The sequence below is a fragment of the Sus scrofa genome, chromosome 14 (assembly GCF_054392235.1).
Source record: "Sus scrofa isolate SSC_HxYL_T2T_F1_AM1 chromosome 14, Sscrofa_HxYL_maternal_Yorkshire_Landrace_v2.0, whole genome shotgun sequence".
In the NCBI taxonomy this organism is placed as follows: Eukaryota; Metazoa; Chordata; class Mammalia; order Artiodactyla; family Suidae; genus Sus; species Sus scrofa.
Window position 1 is genome coordinate 81,187,981 of NC_139396.1, and position 24,722 is coordinate 81,212,702.

The window sequence follows — 24,722 nt, forward strand, 5'->3', positions numbered from 1 at the left end:
AGTAAAACTTGACTCTCAGAAATGGGCGGTGGGCTGTAGTTTCCCAGCCATTGCTCTGCATGGCAGCCAGACTGCTCACAGCCCCACAGTGACCTCTCTCTCACTTGGTCCTTCCAGGGGTGCTAAAGCCCCCACCCTTTACCCTTTGGCCTCTTCTCCCACTGTCTCTGCTCTGCTTTCTCTCCAGGCACACTGGCCCTCTGGCGCAGCAGGCTGAGCACATTGTGCCTGGACTGCTCACTCCCTCAGCTCTCAGATTTGCTCAGGTATCAGCTTCTCAGAGAGGTCTGCCCCCACCTCCAAACCCCCCCCCCCCCATAGTTACACCCCATAGTTGTAGTCCTCATTCCTGTTTTTTTGTTTCTTCCAAATGTTTATCATATCACATAGTGTTTACTATTCTCCATGTTGACTTCATTATTTTGTTTGTCCTTCTTTCCTTCCTCCCTCCCTCCCTTCTTTCTTTTTAGGGCTGCACCTGTGGCATATGGAAGTTTCCAGGCCAGGGAATGAATCAGAGCTGCAGCTACTGGCCTACACCACAGCCACAGCAACGCCAGATCTGAGCCGAATCTGCGACCTACACCACAGCTCATGGCAACACTGATCCTTAACCCATTGAGCAAGGCCAGGGGTCGAACCCCCATCCTCATGGATAATAGTCGGATTTTTTTTCTGCTGCGCCACAGCGGAAACTCCTTTTTTGTCCTTTCTTCTCCTTCAGAACATATTCCCTGAAGGCAGTCACTTTTTTATCTGTCCATATATTGTACCCTTGAGATCTAGAACAGTGCCTGACATAAAGTACGTGCACAGGAAATATTTGTTGAACAAATCAACAGATAGTGGATATTTCTAAGGCTCATCTTTTTTAATGCTCTCTTTTTTCTGTCACCAGGACCAAGTCCTATGTATTTCACATTCTTCTTTTTTTTTTGGATTTTAGGGCCATGCCCACAGCATATGGAGGTTCCCCTAGGGTCCAGTTGAAGCAGCTACGGCTTCTGGCCTATGCCACAACCACAGCAACGCCAGATCTGAGCCATGTCTGTGACCTGTACCACAGCTCACGGCAACTCACTGAGGGAGGCCAGGGATCAAACCTGAAACCTCATAGTTCCTAGTTGGATTTGTTTCCTGTGTTTCACGTTCTTGAGCTTGCTTTAGTTACCCTGTCCTCCCCAGTCCCATCCCCGTTCATCCAGGCCCTCATCTCATCAGTGTGTCAATAACCTTAGGTCCCATATCATCCTATCCATCCCCAGGAATAGCCTGATTGATGTTTGGAAAGTTGAATATGATTATTTAGCCACTGTTATTTGAAATTTGGCCCTTTGCTAATCAGTCTTATGGAGTACTTGCTCAAAACTCTGAGATCCCATGCCTCACCCCATACCTCCTTAGTCTTGATTTCAGAGGGAGGGCTTGGGAAGTAGACCAGATGGTTCTTCCTGAACACTGGCTGTCACTGGCTTGTAAAACAAACCAGCGAGAACCTTTCTGACCGTGGCCCAGTCCTGCTCTCCTCACCCCACCCCACTCCCCGCACTTGGTCTTTCAACAGTGCTTACCTGTGTGTGCTTATCTCAGGGTGTCCTGTTTGTTCTTGCTTTTTCCAAATGTTCTGTTTCCTCTACTAGGAATCTCCCCCTACTCTGGAAGGCACTATGCTCACCACTGTACAACCAACGTGTTACTCCCCCTACTCTGGAAAACTTCTTTTTTACCCTTCAGAATTCTGCTTGCTTGTCACTTTCTCCATAAAGTCTTGTCTGATCCCCATTCCTATGAGAGCATTAATCATCTTTGCTGTCTCAGTACCATGTGTAAGACTATTGTGTTTATTACACAGCTATCTCTCTGTTATGACTCCGCTGAGCCAGTTTGGTTGTTTAGGTACTAGGTTTTGTGAGCAATACTGCTCACATTCACAGCTATAGATAGATAAGTAAATGCTGTAAACCTGTTCACCCCCAAACAGCTTCCAGATGGCATGTTACTGTGAAAGCTCTGCCACACACACAAAAATAGTGTTAGAGACTTTACTGAACTGCATCAGCTCCCTACTCCCCATCCGTTTAGAAGCTCTGACAAGGCCCCCTCCCCCACTTTTTTTCCTTTTTTTTTTTCTTTTTAGGGCTTCATGTGTGGCATTTGGAAGTTCCCAGGCTAGGGGCTGAATTGGAGCTGCAGCTGCCAGCCTACACCACAGGCACAGCAATGCCAGATCTGAGCAGTGTCTGTGACCTACATCACAGCTCACGGCATCACCACATCCCTAACCCACTGATCAAACCGGCATCTTCATGGGTACTAGTCAGGTTCGTTACCGCTGAGCCACAGTGGAAAAACCTGACAAGTATCTTTTATGGAAGGTTTATTCCAGGCAGAAATGGTAATCTGGTTTCAGTAGTCATTTTAAACTGGATGGCATCAGACAACAGAATCCCCGTATAGGGGACCAATCACAGAACCAGAAGGTATCTTAAGGCCTGGGTATCCCAGAGAGTATAGACGGCTGGGTTCACTGGACTCCTGTGTGTGTGCTCATGTAAGAGCAGTGGGCCCTGTGTGATTTCCAGCCAAACCACACAGCTTGTGTGCCACTCTTTTCTAGTACTGTAGTCATTTCTAATCTCTATTCTGCTAATTACCCAACTGATTTGAAGAGGTAAGGGTCCTGGATTCATCTCACTGGACTGGACTCATGCAGCATTAACCAGTGACTGACTATAGCCAGTTTTGGTTATGCAAATGTTAACTAATGATCCAGGCTGAATATCAGAAACCTCTAATCCCAGCCCTCCAATCCGTTAAAACACTCTCTATGCTGAAAGAATTTAAATAGTTTAAATCAGGAGTTCCCATTGTGGTGCAATGGGAACAAATCAGACTAGGAACTATGAGGTTTTGGGTTTGATCCCTGGCCTCGCTCAGTGGGTTAAGGATCCCGAGTTGCCATGAGCTATGATGTAGGTCACAGATGTGGCTTGGATCCTGCATTGCTGTGGCTGTGGTATAGGCCGGCAGCTGTAGCTCCCATTGGACCCCTAGCCTGGGAATCTCCACATGCTGCAGGTGTGGCCCTAAAAATTAAAAAAAAATTCAAAAAATAAGTTTAAATCACACCTCTCTTCTTGACGGCGGGATTTCAGGAAACAGGTGTTGAACTTGTACCTCTCTATCCCCAGGCCTAGTGCAGGGCCTGTTCTGAGGGCTTGGATGTTAAGCATCTGGGGGCAGGGGGTTGTTGTCTGTTCTGTTTGGGATTTTGTTTCTCTGTTCTTCCAAGGCTAAATTGCAGACTCTGCTAGGACGTTCTATTAACAATAAAACAAGTTTGCCATAGGGGCTGTCTCACCAGTGAATCTCCCTGCCTGGGCTGGAATAAGTGGTGTGCCCCCTGGGTGGAGATCCAGCTGAGGCCCACCTGGGACCCCCCTCCTTTTGGAGAGTGGTTGTCTTATCCTCTGCAGGGTTGTGGTTTGGCGTGACTATGCGTGAATGTACAGAGCCCAGCTTAGTAAGAGCTTTGTGGAACTGGTATGAATGCATCGGAGGCTAACACATCATAGGTCTGCTCTGACAGCAGAGTGAGGCAGCTCAAATGTAAACAGCTTTACCAGACTGACTCCTAATTGGTCAAGCAGAACCTTATTAATTCGATGCCGAAAGGGAAATGGAGTGCAGCAGTAAGGCACCATTCTATATCTCTAGACTTTACTGCCTGCTGGGACATTGCCCTAAAGCAAGTTGATTTCTAAGTGTCTCTGAAGTTTTTTTCTCTTGGGCTAGAATTAGGGCCCAGTAAGGCAAGTAGTGTGTCTGGTGTTGGATTAAACAGTCCTTCATTCTCGGGACATTTGAGGAGTCATTTGGAGCAATCCTATTTGTTATCTTTCCTTTTTTTTCCCTCCCCTGCATTTTTCACATTCCTGTGAGTATGGTCAGAAGAGTCTCTTGGACTTTTTAAAACTTCAGTTGGTATTAATAATTAACATGGCTGTACTCTGCCTTCCTGCACAAATTACAAATAGCTTGTATTAGGATATTCTCTAGGAGCAAAGTAAAGATGTTCAAGTTGTTATATCATAGGTTAGGATTAATAGCTAAAGAGCTCTTAAAAATCAGAGAAAGGATGAATAACCCAGTAGGAAAGTGAATGAAGCACTCAACAAAAGAATTAAATAGCTAGTAAAAATATAAAAAGTGTTTACTCTCATAAATTGAGATGTGATTAAAACATTAATAATATAGTTTTTTTCACCTATTTTAAATAGTAAAATTTAATAGCCAGGGTTGGCAAATGGGCAGGAAGGTATGTGTACTTAACACAAAGTATAGGATTCTAGAGGACATCTTGGCAATAAAACAAGTTTTAAAGCGTTATAATTTCACTTCTAGGAGTTTTATTTTAGGGAGGTAGTGAGGATGTTTACAAATGATTACAACTCCAAAATTCTTTTTTTTTGAAGAAGAAGAAGTTTGAACCTTTTTTTTTTTTTTTTTTTTGCTTTTTGGGGTCTCACTTGTGGCATATGGAGGTTCCCAGGCTAGGGGTTGAATTGGAGCTTCAGCTGCTGGCCTACACCACAACTCAGGCAATGCCAGATCCTTAACCCACTGAGCAAGGCCAGGGATTGAACCCGCAACCTCATGGTTACTGTTGGGTTCGTTAGCCACTTAGCCACAACAGAAGCATCCCAAAATTGTTCTTGATCACAGTATTGTTTATGATAGCAAGAATTTTTTGAAAGCATTTTAAGGAAACAACCTGAATGCCTATTTTTATAATATGTGTTTATCATTCACAATTAGTCCAAAAAGAATTAGTGACAAAATTAATTGGAAGTCATGTACAATTGGTCAACCTTTGACCAGTTATTGAGCCGTTTTCCTGTGATCAGGAAAGCTCCAAAGCTTAATGAGTCCTTCTTCTAAATGAGTTTATTGCACAAGCATCTGTGGAGTAAGATGCTCTTCTTTCCCCCCTGCTCTCTCCCTTCCGTGGCAGCCACACCGCTTCAGCTGCCCCCCTGTGAACATGGCTCCTCTACTCCATCTCCAGCCATGACCTCTTTGTGGAGTTTCAGACTAAGATTCGCAGCCACCTTTTGAGCATCTCCGCTTGGCCTGGCACAGTGCCAGCACTGCAAATTTAGTACATCCAAGAAAAGGAGCTCATCTCTCCCCGACCCCTGTTCCCCACTTCCGTTAACGGTCTGTTCATCTCACCCAGATGCACACCCTCGTAAACCGCCTGTCCCTGCTCTTCTGTGAAAGCACTTACCAGGTCCTTCGGCTTTTCCCGCATTCGTTACTCCGCCCCATCCTACTTGGCCCCTCTCTCTCTCCCTTCACAGAGCTCCTTTTCTATATCAGGCTGTCATCGCAGTTGCGATCTGACTGGTCTTGGTGTCATTGTTCTTCCTGCTCCCTTCCGCACACCTGTCCTCCGTTCTACTTGTCATGTTTCTGAAGCACAGTTCTGATCATGTCACTCCCCGACCTAAACTGATGGCTTCCCTCTACCTACCCAGTCAAAGTTCCTTAAGAAGGCATTCGAGTTTGTCCACAGTCTGGCTTCTTACCTTTGCAGTTTTCTCCCCTCCTCATGAACTCTCTGCGTTAGCAAATCTGCATAATCCTTGTCACCAAATATGTTTTCCGTTTTCTCATTGTTTAAAACTTCCCTTAGATAATTCACTGTGCTTGAATGCCCTCTTCTTCCATAAACTCTGTCTTGATCTATCATAAGGCTGTCCCAGTATCGCCTCTTACATACCTTTTTTTTGGCTTTTTAGGAGGGTCCCAGGCTAGGGGTCGAATTAGAGCTATAGCTGCCGGCCTACACCACAGCCACAGCCACACCAGGATCCGAGCCATGTCTGTGATCTACACCACAGCTCATAGCAACGCTGGATCCTTAACCCTCTGAGCGAGGCCAGGGATCAAACTTTCAACCTCATGGTTCCTAGTCGGGTTCGTTTCCACTGCACCATGATGGGAAGTCCCCACCTTTTATGTTTCATTTCCTTTTATCTGGAATTAGTTGAATAAGATTTATCCATTACTGATCTTCTGAATGGTCTTTATTACCCTGTGTGGACTAGAGGCTTATACCAAGAGAAACTACCTTTGCTTTTATTGCTCTTAACCTTTTTTTCTGTGCTAGTTTCATTTTTTCCATGATATAGATTTGAAAAATTTACCTCTCCAGACCTATAGTCTGAGTTTATTTTTGGTGAGGTATGTTATTTATAACACTAAAGTTTAGCAAATAAGTCAAGAGATAAAAAATTTTAGGAGTTCCCTGTTGTGGCGCAGTGGAAATGAATCCGACTAGGAACCGTGACGTTGTGGGTTGGATCCCTGGCCTTGCTCAACGGGTGAAGGATCCGGCGTTGCCATGAGCTGAGGTGTAGCTCGCAGACGTGGCTTGGATCTGTTGTGGCTATGGCTATGGTGTATGTAGGCTGGCAGCTGTAGCTCCAATTAGACCCCTAGCCTGGGAATCTCCATATGCTGTGGGTGTGGCCCTCAAAAGCCAAAAAAAAAAAAAAAAAAAAAAAAAGAGAGAGAGAGAGAGAAATTTAAATGTGTGTAGATTGCCCTTTGTCATTACCCCTGTGTAATATGCTAATTAGTGCAATGAACAAAATTCATAACTTTCTAAGGTTTTTAATTGTATCTTTTAGGACATGAGATAACCTAAGCAGGTGTAATTGAAATCTGTAATTTTAAAAATTAGGTTATTCTTACCCTAAATACCAACTTGTTCTTAGTCTGGTTCTTTTGATGACCTGTTTTTCCCCATTTTTGAGCTAGATCGACATCAGCCCCAGAGGCAGTGATAGTGGTTGGTGGGTGTGCTTTGAGAATGGATGAGGAAGAGACCTAAAACGTGTGACTGTGGAGTGGGGAAAACCTTGTGCAGTACCTCCGGCCATGGGGCAAGTGAGCGTTGTGCGTGTGCGTGTGCGTGTGCGTGTGTGTGTGTGTCGCTGTAGCAGGTGGGGTGTCACTTAGGGGCTGGTTACCCATTGTATCTGAACTCCTGAGTCAGACTAAACACAAGCTACTGGAGCCAGAAGCTGAGGAGGAACACAGGAGCTGACTTTCCCATCCAGGCTGCTTAGAGTCTGTGACCTTTGGCAGGTTTTTATTCTCATTAGAGTTCAGTTTTCTAATCTCTAAAAAAAATGGAGAGATTAATAGTACTTACCTCATAAATGTGTTGTGAAGACTGAGATAATCCTTGCCTGGCTTGTGGTTAAGTGCTTACTAATGTTAACCAGCAGTATAAGGGTGCCGTGTGCCCTGGGGCAGTGTGTTTTAATAGAGTACATTTTCAGATAGTAAAGCCTTTCCCCTCATTCAGCGAAAAAATAGTACTTTGATAGCCCATAAAATTTCCATTTTCTTCACTTCGAATCAATGTTTTAAAATAATTCAGGAGTTCCCTTCGTGGCTCAGTGGTTAACGAACCCGACTAGGATCCATGAGGTCGTGGTTTGATTCCTGGCCTCACTTAGTGGGTTAAGAATCCAGCGTTGCTATGAGTTGTGGTGTGGGTTGCAGACTCGGCTTGTATCTGGTGTTGCTGCGGCTGTGGTGTAGGGCAGCAGCTGTAGCTCCGATTCAACCCCTAGCCTGGGAACTTCCATATGCTGTGGGTGCGGCCCTAAAAAGCAAAAAAAAAAAAAAAAAATCAGTTCCAAAAGGGGGGGAAAGTTTCCTGGTTCAGCTTCATCTTGAATACAAGCTTTCCAACTCCAGAAATAAATGTCTTCAGATTCCAAAGAGGTATCGCAGACCTCTTCCTTCCTTTTATTCTTAGAGTAAAAAGCAAATTTATGGTGTTTCTTATCTTAAGAACGTCCTCAATCATGTATATTTTCATATCAAAAAGGAAAAAATAGTATTTAATTGTTTTGCTTATGTTTAAATAGGCTTTTCCCAGTGGGAAACTGAAATATTTAAAGTTGCTATGTCAAAGAGATGGCAGATTAGGAACATACCTCAGAGCAATACAGTAGGCAATTGCATTGTTTCTTTTTCAGGCAAATATCCAGACTCCCCCACTGTCCTCCACCCCACCCCTTATAGGAACATGTAGTCGTGTCTCCTACTCCTGAGGAAGGACAGAAGGACAACCAGAGAGTATTACTTTAGACCCTAACACATCTCTAGAGATAGACTTCACACCTTTCCCCATCCTTAGGACCAAGTACCTATAGTGTAAGTCTCTTAGAGCAATATGGAAGTTCCTGGGCTAGGGGTCAGATAGAAGCTGCAGCTGCAGGCCTATGCCACAGCTGCGGCCATACCAGATCTGAGCTGTATCAGTGACCTGCGCCACAGCTTGCAGCAGTGCGAATCCTTAACCCACTGAGTGAGGCCAGGGGTCAGATCCGCATCCTCACAGACACTGTGTCAGGTTCTTAACCCGCTGAGCCACCATGGGAACTCCACATTTTTATCCTTTACAGGCGTGTCTTAGTCCATTGGGGTGCTGTAACAAAACACCATGGACTGGGTGTCTTACAACAATAGGTGTGTATTTCTCACAGTCCTACAGGCTGGAAAGGCCAAGATCAAGGTGACCACGCTGGTCACTTGTGAGAGCCCTTTCCTGGTTCACGGCCAGCCACTTCTGGCTGTGTCCTCATCCCATAGAAGGGGCAGAGGTCCCTCAGAGCCCCATCATAAGCGCACTAATCCATTCGTGAGGGCTCTCCATTGACCTCAGCACCTTGCAAAGACCCCTTGTCCTAATACCATTATCTTTGGGGGTTAGAATTTCAGCATATACATTCAGGAGGGATGCAGACATTCAGGCCATGTAGTGTGCTTACCTTACAGTAAACGTTCATATAAACCCTAGAATGGGAAGCTGCCTTCTTAGAAGCTTCCGCTGGCCATCCCCACCCAAGGACCACAGTGGCTCACCCTTTGCTTCCCTTCCAAGTCCTTCCTCTGCTGACTTTTCAAGATTTCATCCTATTTCTAGGGATTAACGTTACCTACTTAAGTAATGAAGTGATAAAGCAGACCATTGCAAAAGTACCCCCATTGTCACTGAAGTGTTTCCTACATTTGTCATGCTCACACTGTGCTTTTTAAATCCCTTTACCTTTCCAAATTGTATCTGTCCTTTATAGATGAGCTGAGGTCATGTGTAGCTCAGAGCCTTGTCCCATTATTTTATCCCACGTGAATAATTCCTTTTCTCAGAATTCTTTTTCTGTTTATTATTTGCACAGCTCAGTTTATCAGTTGATTTCTGAGTGCCTGGTTTTTTCTTTCTTTCCAGCTAAGTCCTTTCAGACAGATATCATACTGACCCTTTTTGTGTGTGGTATGGTAGTTACTCCATAAATATTTGTTAATATTGCTAATGATGTCTTCTAGACTAATAATGTGCTTAAGCAGGTAAAATTAGGTTTAGAGGGAGTTGTTATTAGTTGCTTTACCAAGAGATTAAGAGGAAGTAAACAGAATTTATTAAAAGTATTATGGGAGTTCCTCCTGTGGCACAGTGGGCTAATGATCTGGCTTGTTTCTGTGGTGATGCCAGTTTGATCCTTCACCCAGCACAGTGGCTTAAGGATCTGATATTGCCACAGATGTGGCTTGGATTTGATCCCTGGTCCAGGAACTTCCATATGCCACAAGTGTGGATGAAAATGGGAAAGAAAAAAAAAAACAAAACTGTTGTGAATAAGAATCTTTGGCATATTAAAAAAAAGCAAAATGAGAACAGCAATATCAAGAGTCTTTTTTACATAAATCCGTACAAAATATACCAGAAAGACAAAATGAACAGTTAAGACATAAAACGAAATATTATTTCAAATCTGGAAGCACTATGTTACATTTAAGTTGTTTTTTTTTTCTTTTGCACTCTCAGCATGCAAAAGTTCCCAGGCCAGGGATCAGATGCACACCACAGCAGAGACCTGAGCCACTGCAGTGACAACACCAGATCCTTAACCCACTGAGCCACCAGGAAACTCCTAAGGGACTTTAAACTTTGACAGTCCAAACCATAGCTAAAGATAACATTATTTAAGTATCAGGGATTGTAAAATTTAATTAATACAAGTGTTTGAAACTTTCTTCATGTCTTTTAATTTTTCAAAAGTCTCACTTGGAGTTCAAATAAAGGAAACCAGTAAATGCTGCTCCTAGTTGAACGTTGGGGCAAGACCTGTTTGTTTGGCCTCTTCTCATTTCACTGCATCCTCTACCAATTGCCTGCCCCTCCCCAGGCACCTCCACGCAACCCTCAGAAAAGCATGAGGAAGTGACTGGCACAGACAGAGCCCGTTTGGTCCTGTTGTGACCTTCAGTTTTGTTCTACTCTGGGATGTCTGGCTCATTGTGACCATTGCTGAGAAATTCCTTTCCTACCCCATGCCTGTTATCGAAACCGCTCTTTCACCTAGTATTTCCTTTTTTTTTTTTGTCTTTTTGCCTTTTCTAGGGCTGCACCCCCAGCGCATCAAGGTTCCCAGGCTAGGGATCGAATCGGAGCTGTAGCCACAGGCCTATGCCAGAGCCACCGCAATGCAGGATCCCAGCTGCGTCTGCGACCCACACCACAGCTCATGGCAATGCTGGATCCTTAACCCACTGAGCAGCGGCAGAGATTGAACCCGCAACCTCATGGTTCCTAGTTGGATTTGTTAACCACTGCGCCACGACGGGAACTCCCTTACCATTTTTGTAAACGGTTAACTCCGTTTGTTCAGTTTCGCAGCTTCATCCGTGATACTCCCGCTCTCCATGGCCAGCACGTGAGCAAATCATGTTGGTTTTCTGCCGTCAAAATTCATTCTCAGAGTTCCCGTCGTGGCTCAGTGGTTAACGAATCCGACTAGGAACCATGAGGTTGCAGGTTCGATCCCTGGCCTTGCTCAGGGGGTTAAGGATCCGGCATTGCCGTGAGCTGTGGTGTGGGTCGCAGACGCAGCTGGGATCCTGCATTGCGGTGGCTCTGGCATAGGCCTGTGGCTACAGCTCCGATTCGATCCCTAGCCTGGGAACCTTGATGTGCCTCGGGTGCAGCCCTAGAAAGGACAAAAAGACAAAAATCATTCTCAACTTGCCTCCAAAGTCAGCCTCTTTTTTTCTTTTTCTCCCAGAAACTACAGTAGCCAACTAGCAGTCTTCTTTTTCACCCCCACCCACTCACCACCACCGCCTAGTACATTGGTTAGTTACTTGGGTTCCAAAACTGGATTGCCTATGTTCATACCTGGTTCTACTGTCATGGGACATTGAGAACAGGAATTAACCTTTCTGGACCCCAGTTTCTGTAATAGTTAAATGAAGATGAGGATGATGATACCATTTACCACATTTGCTAGTGTCAGGTAAGTTATTACGCCTAAATTACCTAGATTGGTGCTTGGGAGATCGTAAACATTCCCTGAATGTTAGGTAGTAGGTGATATTGAGGTTATTCCAAGTGTTATTTTTATTCATACAGAATCGAAACTGATCTTCAGGCATGAATCAGGTGTGTTCTCCATCAGCCCCCTGTCACTTTTGGAGCAGTATCCAGAGTCCTTAACACGGCTGCTGAGCCCTCCCTCGTTGTCCTCAGCCCCCCATCCTTGTCCTCCCGCTGGCCTGATGCTCTCCTCCGCCTGCCCTGCCACTTCTGCCTCTGTTTCGAGGTCCCTCCACCAGCCGTGCTTACCCCGCACACGTGCACATGACTCGCCAGTCCCTTCAGTTCATCTCTGCTCAGTGTCAGCTCTCAGTGGGGTCCTCCCTGGCCACCATTCCGGCTTCGTCCTGTCACTTTCTGTGTCCTTCAGCTTAAGTTCCCTTTGCATAAGATACGAAAAAAATGATTGCTACCTAACATCAGATTATATCTAATTGTTTATTGGTTATTTACCCCCCCCCCCCCCCCCCCCCCCGTGCTAGGTTCCATAATACATGAAAGCCGGAGACCTTGTTTCCTTTGTTCATTGTTTTAGCCCCAGGGCCTTTTACATGCATAGCCGGTGCTCAGGAGGTGCTGCTTAAATGGAGGGAAGGGGTGGGATGGGGTGGCATAGATGAACAAAGAAAGATTTTCCCCTGGAAATGCTGAGCTTGTCAGATATTTGGAGGGAGGCCTGAATGAGTTTTTCAAGATGAGAACTACTTAGGGACAAATTCAGGTTGATTTTTTTTTTTTTTTTAACTTTTGATTTTTTTTACTTTAAAAAAATATTTTCCATCATGGTCTATCCCAAGAGCTTGAATATAGTTCCCTTTGCTATGCAGTAGGTCCTCATCCCTTCTCCATCTAAATGTAATGGTTTGCATCTACTAATCCCAAACTCCCGGTCCATCCTACCCCCCACCCCCTGCCAGCAACCACAGGTCTATTCTCTATGTCTGTGAGTCTGTTTCTATTTTGCAGGTAGGTTCATTTGTGCCATATTTTAGATTCCACATGTAAGTGATATCATGTGGTATTTGTCTTTCTCTGGCTTACTTCACTTAGTATGATAGTCTCTAAAGTTTCGTCCATTTTGCTGTGGATGGCATTATTTCATTCCTTTTTATGGCTGAGTAGTATTCCTTTGTATATATATGTAACACATCCTCTTTATCCATTCCTTTGTCGATGGACATTTAGGTTGTTTCCATGTCTTGGCTATTGTGAATAGTGCTGCAGTGAACATAGGGGTGCATGTATCTTTTTTTTTCTTTTCATGGCTGCACCTGTAGCATATGGAAGTTTCCAGGCTAGGGGTCAAATTGGAGCTTCAGCTGCCGGCCTATACCACAGCCACAGAAACACCGGACCTGAGCCTCATCTGCAACCTACACTGCAGCTTGCGGCAATGCCGGATTCTTAACCTACTGAGCGAAGCCAGGGGTTGAACCCACATCGTCACAGACACTATGTTGGGTCCTTACCCACTGAGCCACAATGGGAACTCTCACATCTTTTCAAATTATGATTTTGTCCAGTTTGATTTTTTTATTTTCTTTTTATCCTTCTTTTTTGTTTATGAGAATATATCAGGTAATTCACTGTAATTGTCCTAATTAATCATATATGGGTTAATCGCATTGTTAAATTAGTACCTTCTTATAGTTACCATTCAAGGTCTGCTACATATGCTTTCCTTAGCAGCTAATGACAAGGAATTGTCCAGGTTTATTTATTTATTTATTTATTTGGCCACACCTGCAGCATGCAGAAATTCCTGGGCCTGGGATCAAACCCAAGCCGTAGCAGTGACAACACTGAATCCTTAACCACTAGGCCACCAGGGAACTCCTGGGATTATCTTGTATTGAATATTATTAAACCCGCTAAATTCGTATCATTCTTCCTGTTATTACTAACCTCAGGTCCCAAGAGTAGGAATTTAAAGTTTGTCTGGAATCAGGAAAAATACGGACATATGTAATCCTCACCAGCGATTCTGTTTCTAATAGAGAGCAGTAGGTCCAGGATATCTATGAAAATGTGATTTTTTTTTTTTTAAGCGTTCAGGTTTAAGATGCTTTCTAGTCTCTCAAAGATAGAACAGAATGACTTATTCATGATCACTTGAATATGAATTTAAAAAATCAGCATTTCCATTTATCTTAGTGATGTAGTTTAATTACCATTTGATAACCTTATACTAATTAATTAACATTAATACTGATCCATTAACTTTTGCACATGGAGAAATAGAGAAATAAAGGACCTCAAGAATAATTGGTAACCTTGAGCATCTTTGCATTTTTTTCCTTCATAATTCCTGAGATGTAAAAAAAACCAAAAATTACCCTTACTAATTTCAGTAGATTATGTATGACATTTCTAGGACATGTTAGGTGTTGGTGTTTTTATTTCGGGCCTCTCTTACACCTTCATGCTTAACACCCAGCAGTCTTCTGAATGATCTCTTGTTACGATCTGAGTGAAAAAATGAATTTCTTTCTAATTTGAGGAGGGGTTCTTTACATACTAATTTGTCATTTAGCCTTTAAAAAAAAAATCACCGACATTAAACGAGTTAATGTTTGGAGTTGATCTTCTGAATTGTGCCCATCCAAACTGGTACCACTCAGAGACGGTGTCAGAGAGGGTGGGTGGCTGTCAGCAATGCAGGCGTTCCTCTAGCTCAGGGAGGGAGGCCATCGCCTGCGGAGCAGGACAGAGCCCTCCTCATCTTGATCATCGACATGAATAAGGATCAGGAAAGAGGGTCCTGCAGTCCTGATCCTTCCAGCTCAGCTCTTCCCACCCCTGTGAGGCAGCATTCATCAGGTCTCGCATTATTCACCAGTCCTACCCTGGTGTCCTTAGTAGGCAGCAACATACATCTTTACCTCTTCTTATCTACAAAACACGTTTTCTTAGAGCAAGTATTTAAGCATAAGTTGGAGTAGCCAAAACAGAGCTCTTTCTTATAAGAGCTCTTTCTTATAAGAGCTCTGTTTTCCTTTTTTATTCATACATGGACTTTTAAACTTATTATTATTATTATTATTATTACAGGCCATGGTCGCTTGTTATCCAGGCAACGGAACAGGTTACGTACGTCACGTTGATAATCCAAATGGAGATGGAAGATGTGTGACTTGTATATATTATCTTAATAAAGACTGGGATGCCAAGGTAGGCAACTTAATTGAGTTTTTTTTTTTTTTTTCTTACAGGTATTTTTTTTTTCTCATAAGTAGTATTAAGATCCATACCCCATAGGTGAGACTGTCTTTAAAATGTGGAACAGTTAAACATTTCTCCTTAGATGTGTTTCCCTCTCAGGCATTAGGAGTGGATACTTGTTAAAGTGAAACAGATTCTAATATATCTCAAAAGCATGTTCCCTAATGTTCAGATATTGAAGGATTCATCCAAAATTTAACTTTTGCAATAGTATCTTTTATTAAAATAGATCCCTTTTAATAGTTTTTATAAAACACTTCTGAGAATGTTTGTTTTATCATGACTTTTGAGGATGATGAATATATAAATGATGATTAAGAATTATCTGCTACTTACTCCTACATTTTATTCTTTGTATTGTTGCAGAGATGTTGTCTGGCATTGAGTTGTTGGAATATTGGAGGTAGAATCCCTTCTTTCCTTGATTATGAAAAAATTAGAAGTTTATCAATGTTGACAAATCCTATAAAACCAATTAGAATGTACAGTGCATTTACTCTCTTTTCTTTTAAATGTATATTCCTTTAATGTCAACCTGAGTTTCACTTAAGTTTAAATGATTTAAACTTTAGAAGTGTGTCGTATATCATTGTATCGGAAGTTGTATAACCTAATTTTTGGTTGATTTTTTCAAAAAATCTTTTAAATTTACTTGTATTAAAGCAGAATATTAAAAAATAGAAAAATGCACCTAATGTATGGCCCAGTGGATTTTCACAGAGTGAACATACTTGTGTAGCCAAGCTAATTTTTAAAAACCAAATAACCTTTGAAACACCTTCCCTTTAATACACACATATCCACACAAATGGGAATTACCAAGTTTTTGTTTTTGTTTTTGTTTTTTTTTGCCTTTTCGTCTTTTTGCCATTTCTTGGGCTACTCCCATGGCATATGGGAGGTTCCCAGGCTAGGGGTTGAATCTGAGCTGTAGCTGCTGGCCTATGCCAGAGCCACAGCAACGCAGGATCCGAGCCGCGTCTGCGACCCACACCACAGCTCACGGCAACTCCAGATCCTTAACCCACTGAGCAAGGCCAGGGATCGAACCCGCAACCTCATGGTTCCTAGTTGGATTCGTTAACCACTGCGCCACGACGGGAACTCCCACCAGGTCTTAAAGGCACAAAAACTTAGTCCATAAAATTTAGGATATGCTCACAGTGCTCCAGTAATCCTTTTATACCATACTGATTTAAAGAATTTCCTCTGTCCTTTATACTCTATATAGAAAACCCTACAGACTCCACACAAAAACTGTTAGAACTCATAGACAGATTTAGCAAGGTAGCAGGATATAAGATTAACATATGGAAATCTCTTTCATTTCTTTACACTAACAATGAAATGTCAGAAAGGCAAAATAAAAAAAGTCTTGTTTAGAATTGTATCAGAGGAGTTTCTGCTGTGGCAGAATGGATTAAGAATCCAACCGCAGTGCGGGTTGCTTCAGAAGTGTGGATTCGACAGTGGGTTCAAAGGATGTGGTATTGCTGTGGCTACAGCATAGGTTGTAGCTGAGGCTCAGATTCAATCCCTGGCCTGGGAACTTCCATATGGTGTGGATGTGGCCGTTAAAAAATAAATATTAACTATAATGGAAAAAATAAAAATCATAAAAAAAGAAAGCTCAAGTTCCCAGCAATAAACGTGCTTACCTAAAATTATGAAATAAATAAAATCACATTTAAAAAAATTAGGACTTAACCTAACCAAAGAGGTAAAAGACTTTTTTTTTTTTTTGTCTTTTTTTGCCTTTTCTGGGGCTGCTCCCACGGCATATGGAGGTTCCCAGGCTAGGGTTCTAATCGGAGCTGTAGCTGCCACCAACACCAGAGCCACAGCAACGTGGGATCTGAGCTGCATCGGTGACCTACACCACAGCTCACAGCAATGCCGGATCCTCAACCCACTGAGCAAGGTCAGGGATAGAACCCGCAACCTCATGGTTCCTAGTGGGATTCATTAACCACTGAGCCACGATGGGAACTCCCAAAGAGGTAAAAGACTTTTATATGCTGAGAACTATAAAACACTGATAAGAGAAACTGAAGATGATCCAAGGAAATGGAAAGCTATCTCATGCTTCTGGATTGAAAGAATTAATACCATTAAAACAGTCATACTGCCCAAAGCAACCTACAGATTTAATGCAACTGCTAGCAAATTACCCATGACATTTTTCACAGCACTAGAATAAATAATCCTAAAATTTATATGGAACTACCCACACAGATGTAGAGTTGTCAAAGTAATCCTAAGGAAAAAGAGTAATACTGGAGGCCCAGCCCTCCCAAAATTTCAGACTAGGAGTTCCCTTCATGGCTTGGCAGTTAAACAACTCATACAACTCAATAACAACAACAAAAAACAAATAGCCCGATCAAAAAATGAGCAGAAGACCTAAATAGACATTTCTCCAAAGAAGACATTTCTACAGATGGTTAATAGTTACATGAAAAGATGCTCAACACTGCTAATTATTAGAGAAATGCAAATTGAAACTATAATGAGGTACCACCTCACATGGGTCAGAATAGCCACTGTCAAAAAAGCTATTAATACCAAATGCTGGAGAGGATGTGGAGTCCAGGGAACCCTCGTACAGTGTTGGTGGGAATGTAAACTAGTGCAGCCATTATGGAAAACAGTATGGAGCCTCCTCAAAAAGTTAAAAATAGAGTTGCCATATGATCCAGCAATCTCACTCCTGGGCAAATATCAGGAAAAGATGAAAGCGCTTTACTCGAAAAGATAGATGCACTCCAGTGTTCACTGTAGCGTTATTTACAATAGCCAAGACATGGAAGCAACCTAAGTGTTCATCAACAGATGAATAGATAAAGAGGATGTGGTATATATGTGTGTGTCTTATACATGCACACATGCGTGCACACTGGAGTATCAGTCAAAAAAGAATGAAATAATGCCATTTGCAGCAACATGGGTATACCTAGAGACTCTCATACTAAGTGAGGTAAGTCAGAGAAAGTCATCACTTTCACATGGAAGCTAAAACGTAGTCCAATTAAACTTATTTATGAAACAGAAACAGACTCATAGAAAACAAATTTATGGGAGTTCCTGTTGTGGCACAGCGGGAACGAATCTGACTAGGAGCCATGAAATTGAGGGTTCAATCCCTGGCCTCGCTCAGTGGGTTAAGGATCTGGTGTTGCCGTGAGCTGTGGTGTAGGTCGCAGATGTGGCTCAGATCTGGTACTGATGTGGCTTGGAGCTGGTGTTGCTGTGGCTGTGGTGTAGGCTGGCACTGCAGCCCTGATTAGACCCCTAGCCTGGAAACCTTCATAAGCAGCAGGTGCGGCCCTAAAAAGACAAAAAAAAAAAAGAAAACAAATTTGTGGTTACCATAGGGGAAGTAGGGGAGGGATAAATTGGGATTATGGAATTAACAGATGCATGCTACCATATATAAAATAGATAAACAAGCCTTTACTGGGTAGTACAGGGAACTGGATTCAGTATCTTGTAATAAACAAGAGTGGAAAAGAATTTTTTAAAAAGTATGTACATATCTGTATATATCTGAATCACTTTGTTGTGTACTGTAACTAACACAACATTGTACATCAACTATACTTCAATAAAATAAAGTTTAGAATTTAAAAAGGAGCAAGTAACAAAACAAATATAGGAATAAAAGTGTGACAAGCAGTTAATTAAAAGTAAAATATGTAACGTTTTCTGGAAAAAAAAAGAATTTCCTCTGTCCTACTCCAAGTTCTAAATGAAGGTAAGTTTTACTGCTAAGTAGATTTTGAGGCCTTATGTCAACAAGCATGGTTTTCTGTTACAGCTTTCAAAGTTTGAAATAAAGAAACCAATTTGGTAATTCACCTCGAGCCCACCTCAGAAAACAGATTGGTATAAATTTGGTTAAAAAAATTTTTTTTCCAGATTTTGTGAATATCTAGAAGGCTAGAAGTATGTTTGATCAACTCTTATACATTTTGTTAGATTCTTTCTAGGCTGATCTTATTTCATTTCATTTTCTTTTTTTTTTTTTTTTTTTTTGGCTTTACCTGTGAGTTGTGGAGGTTCCCAGGCCAGGGATGGAACTTACGCCACAGTAGCGACCCAAGCCACAGCAGTGATACTGCAGGATCCTTAACCTGCTGAGCCACAAGAAAACTTTCATCTTTTTATATGACCTAGCCATTGTCATTAATATATAGTTCTAAAATTAGGAAAATCTCCTCAGTGTTTTTATATGTAGGACTGAAAACTCTCACTGCAGGATTGCACTGCTGTGCCATGTGCCAGATGTTTCCTGGCTGCTGGAGACAAAACAGAAGTGGCAGTGTGCCTTGTGGCCTTTGGGCTGTGGTGGAGGGCACTGGTTGGTACACTGCCGGTTGATTATGCCCAGTTTGGGACAGGCTGCTGTGGAAACACGGAGGAGGGCCACCCAAGGCACAGGTCGGGGAAGTGTCCCAGGTGAAGATCGGAAGCATCAGCTACCCTCTTTTTCAACACTTTCAGCAGCTGACTTGTACTTTTCCCATGACTGCAGGGAAAGGGAAGAGGGTGGGCGCAGGGAAGAAGGCGTGCTCTCCCTCCGGGCAGAGGTCGTGTAGGTGTTCACATGAGTGCCGGGGGGAGTCACTCTGGAGATCACTGGAGCCTGAGGAAGGCACCAAGGGTACCTCGTAGCTTGAATGCACCCACCAGAGGCTGAGCCTGGTAAACAGCATCTCTGACTGTAGTAGAGCTGAGGAATAGGCTCAGCCTCCATGGTGTCTTTTTTTGGTGGGGGGTGGGAGGGGGGGTCAAGGTTTATTTTTCATTCTATATTTTTTTAAATGATTTTTATTTTTTCCCTTATAGCTGGTTTACAGTGTTCTGTCAATTTCCATGGTGTCTTGATCAGGTATCACCGTTCCTGTCCGTTTGAGAGTCTACCTGTTAGGAGTTGAGTTTTCCAAGGGCAAAGGGTCGGGTGGGGTTTGCCTCACTTTACACTCCTGTCCCCCAGAGTATAATTGCCACCAGGACAGCAGCTGTCTGAATTATTCCCTACTCTGCACGCAGGGCCCATGGCAGGTCCCAGAACAGTACACACTTTGAATGGGTGAGTGTGTCTAATCCCGCAGAGAAAGGGGATCCACAACGTAAACAGTGACGATCCTTTCTGAATGCAGTCCTGTTGTGTAGCAGGTAGTCATCTGTGTGTCAGGCCCAGTCCGGGCCGGGAGAGCTACAGGGTCTAGTAACAACCACAGTGACAGGTGATAAATGATGACACTTGCTACTGATACATTTACTTCCTTAAACAAGCGGCCTTCAGATCTGTGACTGCCCTGTTGGTATTGTCTGTTGAACTTAAAAAGGTAACAAGCCATTTCTTTGAGTACTTAAGCTTTTGTAGTAATATAGTCAAGATGATTCAAAATGGATACATTTTGGAGTTCCCTCAGTGGTGCAGTGGGATTGGTGGCATCTCTGCAGCACTAGGACACAGGTTCAATACCCAGCCTAGCACAGTGGATTAAGGATCTGGTGATGCTGGAGCTTCAGTGTAGGTTGCACCTGTGGCTCGGATCTGATCCCTGGCCCGGGAACTCCGTGTTCCTCAGTTGGCCAAAAAAAATAAAGTTAAAAATTTTTTAAATGGATACATTTTTAAGAGTAGGTTAACACATCATCAGCACACATAAAAAAGACACGCTTCCTAGTTTGTCAGACTTTCAAGTGTCGTTTTAAGACTTTTGGATTCCGCTAATATTCATCTTTTTGATCAAGTATTTATAAAAATCCCTGAAGCACAGGATGATTTTTCCTTACGTCATTGCATGTACTTGAAATCCCAGCTCACCTTCAGACGTTAATTGAGATCTATTTGTGAATAATCCAGTGAGGACTTTGGATTTAGTGAAATGGTCTTTTCCCCCCCTAAATTTAATTTTGCGGCATTCTTGGTTACCCATACTTACATATTTGGTTCTTTTCCTAGGTAAGTGGAGGTATACTTCGAATTTTTCCAGAAGGCAAAGCCCAGTTTGCTGACATTGAACCCAAATTTGATAGACTGCTGTTTTTCTGGTCTGACCGTCGCAACCCTCATGAAGTACAACCAGCATATGCTACAAGGTAGTGTTCCTTTTAAGAAAAACTCGGTAAAGAGCATGGCAGGATAGGAGGGGATACCTAGGATAAAGCTGAGCATTTTCTAATGAGTATCTTCCTGTTCAGAACCGGTTTTAATTTGAATAACTTTATAAGATTGATTCATAGTACTAAATGTGAGTTTCTTTGCATCGCCTCTCCTGGTCTGGGGAAAGGCAGGAGGCACAGGCCCTCTCACCTTTCCAGCCCCATCTCCTTGTATTGTGCATCTCTTACCTACTGCCATTCACTTGGGGATAAAGATGAGATGGAGAAGGGAAGGAGCTGTTCAGGAGGGAGTGGGAGGCAGAGAGATGATGTAGAAGAATGGTGCTGGATAAGTAACCAGAATGAAAGTGGAGAGGAAAAAAGCGGGGGGTGGGGAAAGGAAAGTAGAGAAGAGGTTGCCATGTGTGGGAGTTAATGTTAGAAAAATAACCCTTCAGCTTTAATAGTAAGCATGTGTTAGGCTTACAATACGTGTTTTCCACGTTACACTTTTTCTGCAGAGTTCATTTTCTAAACCTATTAGGTTTAATGTGTTCTTAAATTTTTTTTCTTTTACCATGTACTATGACCAAATTCAAATGTTGACAATTAAAATGTTAGATGTTATCAAAATAAATAGTTGTTTTTAAGAAAAGTGCTCCTTTTTAAATACCCGTTTTTAACTCTATCAGGGACTTTGAGTATTATGATAGTGAATTACGGGCATGCAGTGCTTAGACCTGGTGAGATACCCTTAGCTGTGCCGGGAGAGACGCTGGCTTTGATAATGACCTTAGAGCCGGGCCAGCACTCTGAAGAGTGTCATCTCTCCTTCCTCTTTCTGAGTCACTTTGCCTTCAGCCCTAATTCATATGTAAACAGCAGGCTGGGCATCGTGTGGCTAGAGTCTAAGAAGCCGTGGATGGAACTCCGGGGCTCCCGTCCAGTCACAGGCATGCGGTCCTGCATCCTCACCCTCCTCTTGGCACCCCAGGGCCCGTCTCTGTCCCTTCTTCTTCTTCACAGCCTTTTCTGACTTTCAGGGACCTTCCTTTTTATAGATTCTTGAATATGGTCTGGTTTCTAGATGAAGAGAGAACAAGCATTTTAGGTAGTAAATAAATGCCAAATGATTCTGGAGTGTTCCAGGGGTTTGGAGGAGGGAGAAAGTGGCATAAAATTGGAATTGATGGGTCCGGAGTGGCAGCTGGGACCAAAGAGAACCAGGAGCACAGCAGTGCTGGCAAAGGGGGGTGGGGGTGGGGCCGCACATGTCTGGCGCAGAGGTGGGTGGGGAGGAGGGCTCTCTTGAGTACATGGATTGGGGGGGTGCAGCAGGAAAACAGTGACACGTGGCAGGTTACAGCTATTTTCTGGGAGGGGCTTGATCCAAATATTAGAAATCTGATTACTAAGTAACTAAAAGACTGGCACAAGTGCAGAAGAGATATGAAAGTATTTGTTTCTGCACCTTCCCCATCGCCGGGGCCCCCTGAAGAAATAGAAGAGGCTGTGTTTGTAAGCGCCGCAGGCGTTCTGCCGTTAGGAGGCCAGACCTTGACCTCAGCTCTGCCCCTCCGCAGCTGCGTGGTCTGGGGGCTCGGCTCCCCCGGGTGTCAAACTCCCTGACTCTGGCTCTACTCCGCCCTTGACTCTTTACTTCAAATATGTCACAGGATTTAGTTCTGTCCTGTTTGCTGGCTCTTCATCTGATTAGTGAGATCCCCCGGGAACACTGGCCAGAATCTGCAGGATACTAATTGCTCCGTTCTGCTGAGGAGCTGTCATTTGTAACATGCTTTTTACTTCCTGGAGTGTGTACACATTCTGCGTTATTGGTACTAGAATGTGTAACTGAGTGCCCTGTGGTGTTTAATAAACCAGAGATTCTTCGTTTATTTGTGGAATGAGATATTCCAAATGAATGAAATTTTCAGAAAAATGAAGCAGAACATGACATAGTTGACATATTTAACTTTCTTGATGATTCGAGGTTATAAAACTGTAAACATTCCCCTGTGGCTCAGCAGGTTAAGAACCGGCCTAGCATCCATGAGGCTGCGGCTTCGATCCCTGGGCTCGCTCAGTGGGCTAGGATCTGGCATTGCCTCGAGATGCAGTGTAGGTTGCAGACACAGCTGGGATCTGATGTTGCTGTGGCTGTGGCTTAGGTCAGCGGGTGCAGCTCTGATTCTTAGGCGTAACTTTGGCATTACGAGTTTTAGTAGATCTTTGCATACCCCTTTCCCCCCTAGTGTGATCATTCTTACCCTATTCTAAATTTTCTTTTAGGTACGCAATAACTGTTTGGTATTTTGATGCAGATGAGAGAGCACGAGCTAAAGTAAAATATCTAACAGGTAATCATTTGGGGCCAGGGTACCCTGGATGGAGGAGGCCGCCCAGCCACACGGTCCTCTCTGTGAGCCAGAGACTTGCTCCTTGTTTTTGTCTGATTCTTAAATCCTTCATTTAAAAGAGGACCTCTCTTAAGTCATCTTCATTGTTATCTGTCACCGTCAAAATTGTCCAAAGATTAGGAAAGTTTGAGGCAGAGAAGTCTGGGAAAATCATTCGAGTACAAGGCGAGTTTTTCTGTGGTTATCCTTTTCGGTCTCAGGCTGCTGAACGCTTAGGCACTGCCATCTGGCTTCCTTTATTCTCCCCTTAGAGGACAGGTAATAAATAGCCTTTCCCTAGTTAAACATCCATGCTGTAAAGAATCCTCCAGGTCTTCTGTGTTGAATGTGGACGTGAAGAAAATTAATTCAAAGGGGGTGAATTGAAATGCTAATAAAATCAGGAGTTTCTTTCATGGCTCAGCAGTAACGAACCCAGCTAGTATCCATGAGGACGCAGGTTCGATCCCTGGCCTCGCTCAGTGGGTTAGGAATCCAGTATTGCCATGAGCTGTGGTGTAGGTCACAGACACATCTTGGATCCTGAATTGCTGTGGCTGTGGTGTAAGCACACAGTTGAAGCTCTGATTCCACCCCTGGTCCGGAGACCTTACATACGGCTAGAAAATGCCTATGTGGCCCTAAAAAGCAAACAACAACAACAACAAAGCTAAAATCAGTAATCAGGGAGTTCCCGTCGTGGCACAGTGGTTAAGGAATCTAACTAGGAACCAGGAGATTGCGGGTTCGGTCCCCGCCCTTGCTCAGTGGGTTAACGATCCGGCGTTGCTGTGAGCTGTGGTGTAGGTTGCAGACATGGCTCGGATCCCGCGTTGCTGTGGCCCTGGTGTAGGCTGGCAGCTGTAGCTCCGATTAGACCCCTAGCCTGGGAACCTCCATATGCCGCGGGAGCGGCCCAAGAAATAGCAAAAAGACAAAAAAAAAAGAAAAAAATCAGTAATCAGACAGGCAAGTGTGCATATCTCCCAGAGGTCACCCCCACTGGTGGACCACCCCTACAACTGTGGGTCTGAGCTTTCCATGGGACGACCCCTTGCCTGTCTTTTCCTTAACCCTCCCCTGTATCTCCACAGTCTGCTTAAGTTCATGTTACTGATTTAACTTGCTTTATTTTCCTGAGCCATTGGTAAACCCACATCACCCTTTCATAAAACTATGAAAATTGGAGCTTCATGCATTTTCTATGTATTTTAAAGTCATTATTGGTGGCAGAGCCTAGTAATGTGCTTTCAGTGGTGCTGTTATCTAGCAATTCAAATTGCTTTTCAGATAAAAAGGAGACAAAAGTCATTATCTGTGTAGAGAATGGTTCTCCCCTTTGAAGATTTACTTACTAGTTGAGAGTCTGCATTCATCATAACACAGTGCGGAGGTAGCTTTTGGAAACGTGAGGTATGATCGTTTTTCAGGTGATGTGTGTTTGCAAAGTTGAAACCCTGTGCCTACCATTAGAAACTCAGTGGGGAGCGGGAACAGGAGCTCTCTGGTTCGTCATGAATGAAATG

At 43.3% G+C, this 24,722-nt stretch overlaps 1 protein-coding gene across 2 annotated transcripts in view; it reads left to right on the plus strand.

Moving 5' to 3' along the window:
* The window catches only part of EGLN1 (egl-9 family hypoxia inducible factor 1), a 55,830-nt gene that overhangs the window by 28,501 nt on the left and 2,607 nt on the right, over positions 1-24,722 (plus strand). The window contains exons 2-4 of one of the 2 annotated variants that reach the window (XM_021073580.2): positions 14,513-14,632; positions 20,658-20,794; positions 23,090-23,157. In XM_021073580.2, the coding sequence (XP_020929239.2) occupies positions 14,513-14,632; positions 20,658-20,794; positions 23,090-23,157 (325 nt within the window). The remainder of the gene's footprint in view (positions 1-14,512; positions 14,633-20,657; positions 20,795-23,089; positions 23,158-24,722) is intronic. The other variant, XM_021073581.2, reaches the window with a different exon arrangement.